We start from the raw sequence: 15,758 nt of genomic DNA, 5'->3' as shown, positions 1-15,758 counted from the left end.
TATGGACTAGCAGCCACTGTTCCGCCGTGCGTATGCCTGCCCACCGAGCATGTACTCCATCTCTTGAAAGTGCATGCTGGAGACGGAGATGGCTGACGGCCCTTTCTTCTTGAAGCCGGCCTTGAGGTAGAAGGGCACCAGGAAGTCTTCGCAAATCAGCAGAGCTCGGCGGAGGCCAGGCACACAGCGCAAGTACTGCAAGTAGCGCCACAAGAGGATGGAGCCCTTGCCTTGCTGGCGACAGTGTCGGTGAACTGACAGCACATGGATGTGCACAGTGGGGGTGTCTGGGACATGCTGAGTCATTGCCTCCTGAAGAAAAGAGATTCCACAGGAGTGTTAATGATGTCAACCATGGTGTCGTTGGTTATATTGTGTTTGCACAGTTTCTACATGTTCATACCTGTGAAAGCCTCTCTTTGCCCCAGCCAGAGCCAATGATGAAAGCTACCAGCTGTCCCTCCTCAAACCAACCCAGCGACAGCTCAGGGCACTGACCCAGGAAGTTAAGCACTTCATCCAGGGTAAGTGGACACTCTCCAGACACAGAGACAAATGCTGGTGGGGGGGCAAAAAGAGGCAGTTCATACAGTGGGTCATGTCCTGGGAGTAGTGATGATGAATATAAGAAAAAGATGCAGCATGAAAGAAATGTGTTCTCTTTTAAGTTAATGAGATGATCTTAAACATCCACGCACAGTATTTTAGATATGACTCATTTTTACCCCCCCAGTGACAGAATAGAAACACGTTGCATCCCTTATATACACATAGAAGTTTAGATACACAGTGTTAAAACACATCTCGGGTTATTATGTGCAATTTTACAGAAATATTCTGTTTGTGGGCAGCAGAAACGTACCTTCTCTCTCAATCTCAAACACACTGATGGCATCCTGTGGCGTGAGGTTCCTGAACTCACTGGCAGGCAGTGTGTGTCGTCTCTGTCGCAGGGGGCTGACCACACTGACTGGCGTCTTCAGAAAGAAGGGCTTGAGGAACGGTGAACCACTGACCTGCATGATGCCTCAAATAACACAAGACGGGAGGTTCTGATTATTTGTCAGGACTCTTCTTCTTTCTTCTTTTGCAATAGAAACTTTAGACTGATGCTATAAACAATGCAGTCAAAGTAAGTCAAACCCTGCCAGCAAAACTTTCTGTCCTCCCTGTTTGTCCTACAGCTCCGACTGTAATGTAACTCACTTTAGCAGGCAAGATGCTGACCTTTGTGTCTCTGTGCTCTCCCTCCTCCACCTCTTCTTTCTATCTGATCTCATACCGTAAAGTGGTCGTCTCAAAGTAGGACAGCTGTCTGTGCACGTGTCTCCAAAGTCTCTAAATCCCCTTCACTCAAGTGACAGACATTTTGCTCTTGGGGAATTTATTTTGTGATTTAGAATTTTTTAAACGTCCCTTTTCAGAGACACTAATGTGTCTTCTGTAGCTGCAGATCTTTATTGTTAATTTGCATATTAGAATTAGACTCTAATTTGGATTAACATCTGGTCAGGGTGGCAATCATTTGTATATTTCCCACGCCTGAATTGAGAAAATCTTTGGGATTTTTGTGCATTCGCTGTGTGATGAGTATCTTTTTGTTATGAGAGATGAACTGCTATATCAGATAGGATGAGAATAATTCAGGCAAAATTGTATCACTGTTTATCTTCAGTGGGGAAAAGCTGTTGCTCAAACGGATGACGGATTAGTGTTTACCTCAAACACATATATCTGCACATGCACTTACTGTGCATTCAGGTATGTGTCTCTCAGGGCGGGGATGAGCGAGACGTGGTCTGACTGGATGATGACTGACTGGATGGTGATGTGGGCTAATTTAACCTTACTGAGTGAGAGGGGGAGATTTGTGTGGATTGTTGTTGGGATGATTTCATGCCTCAAAGAGGTTTAGCGCAGACTAATTAAATGAGGGAGCACTTGCTTTGACTGCCTCGAGGTAAACCTGTTTACGCAGACTTGTTTGACTGTCAACACACAGACAAATCCTTTAAGATGACTGTAAATGATTTTTCTTTATGGAAAGATAATCCTAAAGCTCCATATTTGGAATCTCATCTAAAGGAAAATGTTTTTAATTTATACTTTATTATGGTTGTACAAATGTCTAATAGTTTAAAAGAGTATTCTTGGTTGGTTTAACTTTTATCTCTCAAGCATCTGCAAATTATGGAAGTAAACAACCTGTTTTTTAACTTATTATTTCTCTGCAGAAAAATGGGCTTCACACCACAATCACCTTGCTTGAGGCTTAGCCCGAATATTGTTTAATGTAGCCTCAAGAGATCAAACCAAAATAGAATTGTTTTAAGGATTATAGTTTCACTCCATTGCTTCGTCCCGGCGTTCAATACGGTGATGAATGGGAAATCTCCCACGTCATCTGGACAGCTGGCCCGTCACAAATACGAGAACATCTCTGCTCGGGAGATCATCTGATGTTAGGGGCGAACACACGCACAGTTGTCCGGAGATGAAATGACCTTTTCTGACCTGCAACTCTTGTCAGTCCGTGTGGCCTGTGAGGGGAGGGCCAGTCTGAAATAATTCCTTACAGCCTCTTTAAACAGCCTGTTATAGCCAACTAAATGACAAGGTTGAGTTTTGAGAGTCCCAGACACATGTTTCAGCTTTTCAGACAAGCTAATAAATTTAAAAAAGAGTTTAGGAAAAGACAAGGGACTTTGTCTCTTGAGATTGATTGCAGCATATGAGAGAAGAACTTCACCTACTGAATGTCATGAGATTAGGGTCTATGACACTGTCAGCTAGAGACAGTAAAAACATAATACACTGAGAAAACGTGTGTGCAAGTGTATTATGTTTTAACAGGCCAGTTTGAGGCCACATTGTAACTGAATCCTCATTAAACTTTACACTGGCATACACCTGTTGGTCTGGCTGAGCAGAGAGCAGCAGTTAACCAACACGGCAGCAGAATGCCATTATGTTGGAAATCTGAAACACTTTCAAAATAAAGCATGTATGTACTTATTTCAAGACCTATTTCTATAGAGTCGATTAGAAATAATGACAAACACATCCTCCTACTTCATTTTATGCTTACTGGTAAAACCTATAAAAACCTAGATTTAGTTGTTGACGACTGCTGTGTAAAAGATCTTCTAACGCTACAGCATTTGTTGATAACAGGTGTGCTTGCAGGTGCACAGCTAGTCAAAACCCTTCTAATTAAAAAAAACTAGTTATCTAACTAGTTCTTCATGACAGGAAAGATTAAGTATCACCAGTGAAAGATAAATAAAACAAAAGAGTTATCCTAACATTAATTCAGTTATTTAGCTAGAATGCTGCATTGGAAACACATTAGTTAGTTATTAGGCTAGCTTTGTTAGCAGTAAGATGATCATAGACAAAACAAAATTATACTAAATCACATATCAGCAATTATAAAACAGCTGTGATGGAACTAGAGATAATGTTAGGAGCAAGCTGTAAAAGATGTCAGTCAGTGTTTTCTTGGACACAGATCTGACAAAACGCTACACCAGTTACGCAGAAACTGCTATGGAATCAGTCCGAGCATGTTAAACTGAAACCAACTGCTGGTGGCAGAACACAGACTGTGGATTTCATGGAGACAGCCAGTAGCTGTATTAAATCTTAATGGTATTTCACAGGAACTGTGATTACTATTTTTTACCTGGCTAGAGACTAAGATTGTAAATGAGCTTAGTGTGTGTGTGTGTGTGTGTGTGTGTGAGTGTGAGTGTGTTCATCCACTGGGCTGTGAGTCAGCTCTAATTAATTTGTTGATGCAGGTTGTACTGTTTTATCCTTCAGCCTTCAGGTACCAGAAGTGGTTTATTTAGCAGCGGCACTGCTCTCAAATGAAACTCTCCCAAGTTTTCATGTGCTCTTTATTTCAGTACATGTTGACTTCAGCATAAAACTTTCACGAGAGCTATGTTATGACACTGTTTGTAACAAAGAAATCCTTGTCATGTTAATCAGAAACTCACAGGTTCATTAGGCCTTTCAGATGGAAGATTAACTTAGGGCCTGACTTCATGGTTTTACAGCAGTCCATGGTCCATATGTGACTGTATGCATTCGTGTAGAATAGCCAAAATCCACAGACTGGTTTTTTCCTGCTTTGCCAACAGGGGGCGCAACTTATCCAGCTAGACAACTCATCTGCCAGGTTCACACCAGGTTTGTACATGTCTAACAACTACAACAGCTTTGCATTTGAAATCAGTCATTATTTCACAAAACAAAATGTTCCTGTTAGGATACTGTATAGTTGATTACAGAGCATGGATTTAGTCTCTGTAAATGTATGGTATTTAAAGAAAAAAGTAATAATTTAACATAACCCTTTATTGATAATTTCCTTTTTTAACACATTTTGTATTCTCCAGTATTACTTGTGTACACTGTGTTCCCTCGCCATACTTTATGCATTACCATACTTTCCTTCCTTCCTTATCTTTGGCTAACTTACAAACATTAAGCACATTACACCTACTTCTCCCCATAAAGTTGCCTCTTAATCAATGTCTGAGTAATGACCCTGTCATTATACTTTAGGCCAAACTAAATAATATCATCAAACATTGTGGCATTACAGTGGGTATTGCAACAGATTCTAATGTGCAGAAAAATATAATATTTAAATAATAATAATAATATAATAAAAAAGAAAGTGCTGTCATGGATCACAAAACAACAGTTGAAGTATTGAATCTTTGTTCTTTATTGTTATACACATGCTGCTATACACACGAGGAAAGACAGGTATTGATTTTACAGAGAGCCACAAACCACCTACTGTGGAGTTATCCTGGATACCAGGTCAATAGTGGTCAGAACAGGAACAGGAAGGCACAGTGTCAAGTTGAAATGCACAGAAAAGGAGGGGGAAAAGACAAAATATCCATGTTACTTAAAAGCAGTGTGAGGTTTAAGCCTTTATAAATTCACATGCAAATGCTAGCCCAATTATTTAACTGCAATATCTGCATTTATTGCATTGGATGTGCTCCTTCCAATCAAACTTACAATAAGAGAACCCACCTTGAACCAATATACTAAGATTAAATGCATAATTGATACATGGCCATAACATAGTAAATGAACAGTTCAATTGAATATTGCAATAACAATAACAAGATACATTTTTCCAGTAGCATGAAGTTTGCGATAGAAAAAAAAGGCTCTGTACATCAGCATCAAAAATCCTGTCTACGGGCTGAAAACTTGTATATTGTAGCATTTATAAGAACACTAATGTCCAATGCAACAAGCAGGCAGCCATATCAATTCAAGGCACATAGATCTATATGCATGGCGCTACACATACAGGACCAAGGTAAGTAAAGGCGTTGCAGCCAGACAAACACCTGACCCCCTTTTTTTTGCAGCTACATCACATAAGCAGACACTGGTAATGCCACAAAAAGACTGTACAGAGATGTGCCACATCTACGACAAGCACACTTACTGTGTCATACTGAGTCAGCATACATGTAGCTGGAGCATCTATGCTTGTTGCAGGCTTTAGCTATCTTTGAGTTCAGCTGTAAGGATGTGAATCTGTAGCTCTTATCGATTATCCAAGTCTTAAATAATGTGCACGTTAGCTGAATCTAGCTCCATTACTTCAATATCAGGATTTTTTTTTTTCTATGTAAGATGCAAGTGTACATATTGGTATCGATTTGGGAAGTAACTACACAGGATTCTAGTACAGTCATGACACAGATATCACATCATTTGAAATAATAAAAAAGTGACAGGTAGATGTTTAAGACTGCATACAATTTAACAAAATCTCATCATAAACTCTTGTAATAAGGAATGGATTATAAACAATTTTGTTGGAGTGCAAAATCACTTCAAATGGACACACAGATACACAAGTAATATGTTTTCTAATGAATTTCTGTTCATAACCCAAATCAACCTGACTGGAAAACAAGTCCTCAAGTCATTCATGTATTTCACTGATGAATACAATATCTAAATACAAACTGTATTTATAAATTCTTCTCAATTTAGTGTCAAGCATTTGATACAGAGTTAATTTAAAGTTAAGTGTGCTTAAAAGCTCCACCATGACAAGTAGTGAAAATATCTCAGGAATCCACATTACTAGACCACGACTGTGGCCAAGACACACGACTGAACACCATCTGACAGTTAATTCAAAGTTTGGGAAGCAATAATCTTTTTAAAAAAACAAAAAGAAAAAACATCAGTCATAGAGTAAGGTACCAAACGGAGTCAGATTTCTTTTCTACTGTCGGAGACATTGATGGCATAAACACAGTCCTCCCTCGTCATGGTGGACTTCCTTTCAGGGCTGTCGTCGGCTTGCAGAAGCAGAAGACTGGGCTGAAGGGTAAAAGGAATAGGGGGACTGAGTGATCTTTGCAAAGCATTAATCTGTTCTGATGGATATGAGGGGAAAAGCTGGATCAGAGTCAGGGGTTGAGGTGCTCATCCTCCATATGAAGGCTGCTCGTGGGACACAGGAGAGGCTGGCTGGAGCAGTTTGTGCTCTGACTCTTCAGGCTTTCTGTTGACTCTGATGACCCTGGAGAGGAAGACGCAACAGATAAGCAACATGGCACAAAGTGAAGTTTCCAGGCAGCTTCAGTCTTGATTACACAGGCCTTGTCTAGGGTTGCAAAATCGCCATGGGAATTATGGCCATGGCGATTTTGCGATTAACAGGAATTTATAGGAAGTAACAGGAATAAAATGGAAGAAAGGGGTTATTTGCTGAGGCTATACTTACCATGTCAACAAACCTTTAACCAAATCATAAGCAGACATAATTGAAAACCCTTCTAATAGAAGTGAAAAGTTGAGTTGAACTGACACAGATTAATTAAAACTGCTCAATCAAGCCACATGGTAGCAGCTAGCTAGCAAAAACAAGCAGAAGGTCTTAACAAGTCATGTTCAGTGTACTTTGCTTTAGGCTACTCTCTGCTGGTTAACTGAAATATCATAAGAAATAGAAAATCTATATACAGGGCAGCAGTTGGTAGTAATGTGGGCTGCCCATGTGACGAGGGAATGCACACTGTAATCTTACTGATTTACTATTAAATGGGATGCTGAAAAATGATCTGTACATGTGATGGAAGAGCTGTTACGATTCAATTAAATGGCATATTTTTAATCAAAAACATTCATAAGACCAAGTATTGCTTTTAATGTGTCTTAAGTACCATTTTTATATTGAAATGGTGAAAAATTTTCCAATATACCCAAACTTCCAGACCTAAATTTACATACCCTTTGCAACCATAACCATATCTGCCTTAATACCAGCTCATCACAGGAAATTCACTTCATAATACTTGCTGTATCTGTTCTATTTCTAGCTGTGATTAATGACAATGCATCTATTTCTGGAGAACATGATCCAGAGAGAGTAGTAAACACAGAGAAGCAGAGCAGACAGGAAAGCCTACATACCACAGTTATTCCTCCATACCAATAGAGCAGGCGTCAGGACCTAGAGCTGCCCAAAGTGAGGTGATTCGAAGGAACAGGATGGCAGGGATCAGAAGAGGAGTGTTAGGAAATAGAAAAGCACAAAAGCACCCAGGTTAGATGCAAAGCACAGGGAATCACAGCCTTGAGTCTTGGATTGAAGAAGAGAAATGTTAGAGAACTGGAACAGACTTATCAACTACAATTCTGATTCCAAAAAAGTTTGGATGCTGTGTAAAACATAAATAAGAATGTGACACTTTGCTAATCGTTTTTGACATATACTCAATTAAAAACAGTACAAAGACAATATATGTAATATTTTACCTCATCACCCTCATTGATTTTAGTAAATATCTGCTTATTCTGAATTTAATGTCAACAACACATTTAAACGAAGTTGGCACAGGAGCAACAAAGACACCTGTTTGGAACATACCACGGGTTAAACAGGTTCGCTGGTAACAGGTGATAGTACCATGATTTGGTATGAAGGTGGCATCCTTCACAAGCAAGGATGGAGCGAGGTTCACCACTTTGTGAAACACATGATTGCATAAAGGATGCTACTACATGGGCTCAGGAACACTCGTAAAACTGTTGTCGGTAAACAGTTTGTTTGCAAATGATGGCATTCTTTTATTTACTTTTTACACAGCGTACCAACTGTTTTGGGATGTGTTGCAGAAAGAAGCTAAAAATAAGAAAGACCCAGATGCTTTGTAGTAGAAAATGCTTTGCTCTAAGCTGCCACCAGTAAGTACAGGTCTATATGGCTTTGTACATAAAGAGAGTATATACACAGTACATATATCCCTCTTCTTTCCTTTCCTGTAAGCAGGAGCTTAAAGATTTTTTTGTCTTTGTTCCTGGCAGAGAATTTCTCACCTGGCAGCGACAAGTCACCTGGTGGGTCGCTCTCTGTTTTGGTCAAGCTGCTGTGTTCACTGCTGCAGTCCTGCAGGATGTCTTCTCCAGAATGCATCCTGTCCTCTGGATCACCCAGGAGAGTAAATGTCAATGAATGTAACTCTCAAAGACAACAAATCTTTACCAGTGTGCCACATAACTAACTGTGCGGCTGAGGGCCAAATGAGAAACCCCACCATCATCTGGAGACAGGGATTCTGCCACGTCCTCAGTTGCTGTGGCCTGGAAGAGGAAGGACAAAGACCGTGTTCAAGCTTTTGGTTGAATCAGAGGCAAAGTTTAAATGTCAGGTGGTGAAGCGTGGCTTACGTCTGTGGGGGCGGGGCTGCTTGACAGCATCGTGTGTGGCTGAGCGTCAGACATCTCAGACAGTTTCTCCTCATCTTCCTCCTGGATGGGAGAGGATGGAGACCTAAGGGTGCTGAAACGGAGGACATGACAAAAAATGAATAAAAATGAATACTTGTATGGAAAGGATTAAGATGCAAATCTGATCACTGACCTCATGTAAAGTCATGATTTTTGTTTTTCATTGTGAGGTTACCTGTCAGGTGACTTGCTGACTTTGCCTTTCTGCAGACCCCCATCACTTAAATGCTCTGGGGAGCTCAGTTGTCTGCTGTCACCTCCCAGACCCCCTGAGAAGTTGATTTCGTCATAGAGGGGGGCAGATGGGATGGCAGGAGACACTGACCGCAGACCATTCAGAGCCTCCAACAGTGAGATGGGCTCAAAGCCGGGAGGAACCGAGTCTGTGCTCTGCAAAGAGACACAGACAAGGACTGGTGGTGACAATGATAAACGAATTGCTGCTTATTCTTAAAGAGCAAAAGAGATGGGCTATTGTCATTTCAAGTGTCAGATCTGTATCCATTAGTCTGTGCTGACATACAGTGCACACATTTACGCAAAATAGTTGCTGGATAACATGTCTTACAAAGCTGCAACAGCAATTTGTGAAAGAATGAAAAATGAAGTGCACAAAACATGTCAATCTACATGTTGGACTATCGTTTCTGGAGCAACAAGTAAGCTTTCGGTGGCTTTATGTACATCTCTTGCCTGCCGCTGCTTAACAAAGCCATGCAGTAGCTTCGTGCCTTGTTTTCCTCACAATCCTGGAAGCTACAACACTTTAACTCAGATTATTAACTGGAAGTGATGAGTTAGCCACAACATACCAACCTGCTGCTCAGTAAACATTAGTATAGATCTAGATCAGATCCCTATCGGTTTGAAACATGTTCAAGGAGGATTGGACTTAATTCATTTGAGAGTTGCAGCTGTTCCAATGCTGAATGTTTTTACTGCATACGGTGAGCTAAAAATATGTTATGCAGCCCTAGTTTGTGCCCAGACTCCCCTTGATGCTGCTGCACATCTAAGCCAATTTTAGCAGATCTTAACTGATTATCCACAGATGTGCGTGAGACTTACTGAGTGCTCGTCATGGTCCATAGTCTGAGCCAGAACGGGGCTGAAAGACACGGGGGAAAGAGCACCAGGCTTTTTCCTCACAGCTCTGATCTGCAGCAAGGCTCTGAAGGCTGGTAAGAGGACCACAGAGCCAAATTAAACACAATAATAATTATGTTTTGCACCTTGAAGAGCTAAATTTGATTAAAATAACAGCACTTCTTACGCAGCCTGCAGATGGGACAGTTATTGGCCTGGTAACGCAGAGTGTCTGCACAGGAGTTGCAGAGACACAGATGTCTGCAAGGCAGGATGAGTGTATCTCGCAGGTCAGACAGACAGACAACACACTCGTTGCTGTTGTCACTGTTCTCATCATCCGATGGCTGGAAAAAGAAAACAAATCGAGTCAAAGGTCACAAAAATAAAACAGTGATGAATTTTTACAGCATTGTGATTCCAGTATACGGTTATATTTTCACTGAAACCTTGGTTTCTTGGTTGTTCTTGTTCTCAATCCCATAGATCTCCTGTAAGAGGTAGCTCACACGGTCCACCTAGAAAGATGCAGTAACAGGAAGGTGACATTCATGCTTCAGAAACACACTCCACGATGAGGTCCAAGGGACTTGGAAAGGAGAACAGACTTAACAAAACACATTCTCTCCACTGTCTTGTTTTGTCTTGATTTTTTTTTTAGAATTTTATAGAATGAGAGCAGTGATAGCAGTCTCAAAAATGAAAACTATCCATGTTAGCATGCACTTAATAAAATCAAAATAATGTTTCACACCCAAAGCCAGATTCAAATCACAAAAACCAGACATGTGAAATTACTTCGAGCTCCATGTAATCCAGGTTTACATTCAATGTCTACTTATTGCCAGACTCCCAAGGGTCTTGGCACAGATTTTTCAAAAGCTGCAGATGATCGTGAGAGTCGCTGATGCTCCACGTGAAACATCCTGCATTGCATTAACCTGCTGTAGCACTTACAGTTAGTGCTTCACACTTCACCAACTTGAATTTAGAGTGATAAAACAGAGCAAATTATTTGAAGCACAGTGAAAATATCCAGTACACATTTTACTTCTAACTTCAATAATTGGATGAATAATTATTTTAAAAAATGCAATATTGAAATAAGAACTTACAATCTGTTTCTGCTTCAGAGGCTTGACAGAGAAACTGCCATCAACATGCTGATGGTAAAAAAAAGAAGAAACAAACATGTTTTAGCTCATATAAAAACTTGTTTTATACAGACTAAAATAAATGACTTTTATTTACATGTGTACATACTCTTTCAAAAGCTGCCAAAAGTACGTGAGCATGTCCAAGGCAATCTTGAAAAGAAAACAGAGCATCCTTGTTAATGATGACCTCAATGTGTATTTAAGATTACATTGCAGATGCTAACATTAACAGTATTAGTGCAGTTCCTTATAACTGATACTAATACTTTATGTATACATTTTTACTATTTCATAAAATATCCATTTACGTTTCTAAAGCCAGTCTCGGTGGAAACGATATATTGATATTACGCAGCTCTGGTAACCTACCGTCCCCTTCATCCACCACAGCTTGGATGACCATGGGAAACACTCCCCGGTCGAGATCAAAGTTGAGCTTTAAGAGAAAGATAAGAGATAAGATAAGATCAATTTTATAAATCCCCAGCTGAGGAAATATGGTAAGTGAGGTTAGTGAAAAGGTAGACATCTGGGAAAAGCTGTGCTGTGTAAGTGTCAGCAGAGGATATTTAGAGACATAAAGCAACATCAGTGGATGCTATTTGTTTTTGTGATGCAGTGTCAAACCCCACCAGCCAGCTGCTGCAGATACTTACATCTTCCTCTTTCCACTCGCTGAAATCTATTTTGAAAGATGGCATGGAGAACTGCTGGCTCACCCCTCGCTTATAATGCACAGTTTCAGAGACCAGTGATGGATTCTTTGGGCTGTACCTGCACACAGTGTGTAAGAGAGAAAAATGGTAAGTGTGCAGGAAGATGAAGGGCTCCTGGACCTCTGGGTTCCTGAAATGCTGGTTTTTTTAACTGGGAAACAACAGACGTTCATTTAGACATTAATCAGTAAGGAAAGCCCAATGACAGCTGCCATCTTTAAGTACTCAAATCATTCATTGGTGTCCCTTGATGAACTGAGAATAAAGAAAACTGAATAGCAGAGCCCAACAGCAGTAATATCTGATCTTTTTGATGCCAGTAAAAAACATTATCTTGTCTCATTGTCTCATCATCACACAATAACTTCAGTATGAACTATTACTCTGATCTTCTTCTACGTCTTATCCACAGTATCCATGGTGACTGGTGGTTGCTAAGGACCCACCGTATCTATTCTAGTCTTTGTGCTCCAAGGCTTGAATCTCACTACCCGTAAAACAGAGTTTAAATGTCTGTGGCACTAAAACCATGCTGCTGCGTCAGTTAGATTTATCTGTTTACGTGGATAAAATCTGATCAACTGATCCTCTCATAGACAGAGAGACAATTGTTTAGTCCAGACAGGATTCATAAGTGGATTAAGATGTGACATTTAAATTTAATGAAGACTTGTACTACTAAAAGCCACAGCTTCATCTGACTCAGCCCCATAAAAAATTAGTTTTGAGATCAAATTCTTACACAGCCATCCCGTTGGAGAACTCCTCAAATGCTTGGCAGTAGAGGGTGATGGCCACCCGAGCATCAGCGTCAAAGGTGAACTCCACGCCATACTGAACCTTTGGTTTTCCACCGTCCTCCACCGGTGTGTCAGAGTCATCTTTATACCTAGAATCAGGAGGTTTGACAAACTCTAGGTTGGCACAATAGAAACTCTTTTCCTTAAAACAGTTCTTTACTTTCACTGTGATTTGTATAATAATATAGCCTCGCTAGCTTTACCTGACCAAACGCAGAGAGTCCTTTCTAATGTTGACCAGACTCCTCAGGGTTTTCACAGGCTCGTGGGGTGCAGGCGTCACATATGGAAACTAGTGAAATAACAACATGAATGATGATGCTTGACAAATTAGCAACATGGTTTGACTGATCTTGTTACTGGCGGGAGATGTAGAACTGCGTCAAAGTGGCTTTAAAGCTGTGGAAAATACACAGTACTTAAACTCTCAGATGATCAAAACAACAGGGATGAAGAAACAGCCACTCTCACCTGCACTGGCCTATTTCCAAGAAAATTCAGGTCCATGTTTTCTCCAAAAAGGTATCCCTCTGGATGCGGCGTGTCGAATTTCTCTCCTCCCATGAAGAAGTGGCTCGCAAAATAATTCCCTGAGGAGAGAGGAAAAAAAAGAATAAAAGGTACTGCAAGCTGTGAATCTGTGTCAATGTAAACAACACCTCAATTTATATGCAGCTACTTCAAAGACGTGTCCTTACAAATGAAATGGTTTAGCTGAAATGCATTATGACTCGTTTGAGCAACACTGTTTTTAGAAGAACATTATGTTAACCACTGTTTTCCATCAACACCCCACAAACGATCTCTATCTGTATGTGTATCATTTAAATGTGTACCCCAAAACAAGGTCTTTCTTAAAAGTGTAGTAGTTTCAACCACCTTTAAACAGGAAAACAAGGTTTCCAGTAACTTGATTATCACCATGTCAGTCATCATGGGTGTATTCTGAGATGCAGGAGATTATATGAGCAGCTGAAAGTCCAGTTGATCATAAAATGTCTGGTGGTTTTTTATGGGTTTTAATCACTATTATATTTCTTACATTAATATACTATATTTTTAGTATCTAAACATGTCTTCAGACAAAGTGAAAGTTTAATCAAAATGTATCTTACATACCTTACAAATTGTACACCAATAGGAAAATGTGTCCTAAAGTTTTTTGCTTCGGAGGCTGAAAATAATTTGTTGACACGCGTGTCAGCATCATGTGTCCCTCAGTTTAATGCGGATAAAACACTTCAAGTCGTGTGCATTCAGTTCTGGTGTCGGACACTTCCTCCATTATGATCACAATGCTGATATAACTTGATATTAAAATAACTCGTATGACTCTCACAGTCCTGGGCAGTAACGGTAGCACGATGTCCGACGCATAATACTGTAAATATTACAAGATTTTCTGAATAACGTGTGACCTATCGGCAGCAAATAGTCACATTTCTATAATTAGCACAATCATTAACAATCATCACTTCACTAGCGAACATGTATAACGTCAGATGATGATAATCAACAGGAAAGAAACAATAATTAGAGTCTAACTAGCTAGTGTGTGCTCGGTGCCTCAATGTTTGCTCTTGCTTAAAAGACCTGTGTTTATAGGGAAATCTGAATTTAGCCGAGACACACTTACCAGATTTTGGTGGAAATCGATAGGCCGAGTTGGCCTGGATATCGATATCCTCAACACCAGCGATTCTGCGACTCAGGATGGACCCCATCTTTCTCTTCTGGTCCGCCGATGTTAGCTACAGTTAGCTTGCAGCTCGGCGGCTAACAGCGCGTAAACGGCTCCGATTAGGTCTGTCTTCGGCGTACGCTAACGCCAAAACAAAGATAGAATTAACCAGAAGTACACGATTTCCTTAATTTAACATTTTGACACGTTCAGTTTGTCCGTGGCTACGTTGTTATCTGCTAATGCCAACGGGAAACGAACTGAAACGAGTCTGTTGTTTTCCTTGAGCTGTGCTAACGTAGCAGGGAGTCAACCTGATTGGCTGTCTGCGAGCGCTTCCAGAAATTCAGGGCGTTCGCTCTGCGTGATGGGTCCGCCCGGCGGGGGTGGGGGGGGGGGGGGTCAGGAGTGGAAGGGGTCACAAGGACGTCGGTTTGTTGTCACAAAGTAGATGGAATCTGCGACACTGTCCCACCAACACCGTTAGAGCAATAACGCAGCAACTGTTGGAGCTGTTTCCTTAATCTATTCGTAAATTTATGACACCATACACATATAGTATGTCGGCCCGACAATGAAATAAAAAATGAATGTGCACTTTAAATTAAGAATAGCTGGGTAATGCTATTCCCCCAAAAGAAAACGCAAATAAATGAGCTTACATAGCCTTTTTTCGCAGATTAGTAGAAACACGACTTTTACTTTGTGTGTTTTTGCCTTAAGTACTGTGTCAGTCGCTGACACTGTGGCACGTGACACCGGTAGGCTTAATTGATGCTGTCTTGACTATACAGAAACATGGGCGTTTACTGCCCTCTAGTGGTCACAGTGAAGCCCTGCAGCATTCAATTTGGGGCACAGGGTCCATTAAGTAACATCAAAATATACAACTCATATTAGAATTAGTAAGGCAAATAACGATAATAACATTAAGTCTGGCAATTTTTGTATTTATTCAGTTATTTTGTTGTGGAGAAAAATCTAGCCTTTGCCTGCTGGCTACACTGAATATTCTAAGAATTACGAGTGTTTACTGCCCTCTAGTGGACACAGTGTGGAACAATATCACAAAAATTAATCAAATTAGCGTCAACGCGGACAATAAACGCTTCTGGTTACTACTTTCAAAATAAGGTAACTAAACAGAAACGTACACCAATAATCGGAAATTTCAACACCACAATAATAATAATAAACGCATCACTCGACATTAAATTGCTTATACACAGGATTTTTATCACTTGTTGTCATATCAATACTATACTACTAATATTAACACTTAGCATTATTAATATAGTAGCAATAAGTCAAATTTATTGTTGTTGTGATTTTTATGAAAAACAACAGTGACAGTGTTTGTGAGAAATGTCAGAATTGAATTTACCGTAGTTCCACACTGTGGCCACTGGAGGGCCGTAAATTCTTGTAATTCTGTTGAGCTGGACTGTGTTGAGAGATACTGGGGACCAATTCTACTGACAAGGGGGTTCAGGTTATAAATGTGCTGTACTGCTGATGTATGAGT

At 40.3% G+C, this 15,758-nt stretch overlaps 2 protein-coding genes across 3 annotated transcripts; both read right to left on the bottom strand.

Annotated features, from left to right (window-relative positions):
* Positions 1–6: 6 nt before the first annotated feature.
* On the bottom strand, positions 7–6,318 carry aanat2 (arylalkylamine N-acetyltransferase 2). Of its 2 annotated transcripts, XM_041956639.1 has the most exons (4): positions 6,288–6,318; positions 863–1,016; positions 404–558; positions 7–312 (listed from the first exon to the last, which is right to left on the bottom strand). In XM_041956639.1, the coding sequence occupies exons 1-4, from the start codon at positions 6,306–6,308 to the stop codon at positions 7–9; spliced, it is 636 nt and encodes a 211-aa protein (XP_041812573.1). In that variant the 5' UTR covers positions 6,309–6,318. The 2 variants fall into 2 exon arrangements, with proteins under 2 accessions (XP_041812573.1, XP_041812572.1); XM_041956638.1 differs by lacking the exon at positions 6,288–6,318 and having other exon boundaries at positions 863–1,022.
* Positions 4,726–14,535, bottom strand: mgrn1b (mahogunin, ring finger 1b). Its single transcript, XM_041956637.1, has 16 exons — positions 14,189–14,535; positions 13,024–13,142; positions 12,756–12,844; positions 12,495–12,641; positions 11,693–11,810; positions 11,406–11,472; positions 11,143–11,186; positions 10,995–11,042; positions 10,329–10,397; positions 10,067–10,226; positions 9,862–9,971; positions 8,969–9,183; positions 8,734–8,845; positions 8,601–8,646; positions 8,383–8,487; positions 4,726–6,583 (listed from the first exon to the last, which is right to left on the bottom strand). The coding sequence occupies exons 1-16, from the start codon at positions 14,274–14,276 to the stop codon at positions 6,471–6,473; spliced, it is 1,650 nt and encodes a 549-aa protein (XP_041812571.1). The 5' UTR covers positions 14,277–14,535; the 3' UTR covers positions 4,726–6,470.
* Positions 14,536–15,758: the final 1,223 nt, after the last annotated feature.

Source organism: Chelmon rostratus, chromosome 17 (genome assembly GCF_017976325.1).
Source record: "Chelmon rostratus isolate fCheRos1 chromosome 17, fCheRos1.pri, whole genome shotgun sequence".
In the NCBI taxonomy this organism is placed as follows: Eukaryota; Metazoa; Chordata; class Actinopteri; order Chaetodontiformes; family Chaetodontidae; genus Chelmon; species Chelmon rostratus.
This window is presented reverse-complemented; position numbering and strand designations above follow the sequence as displayed.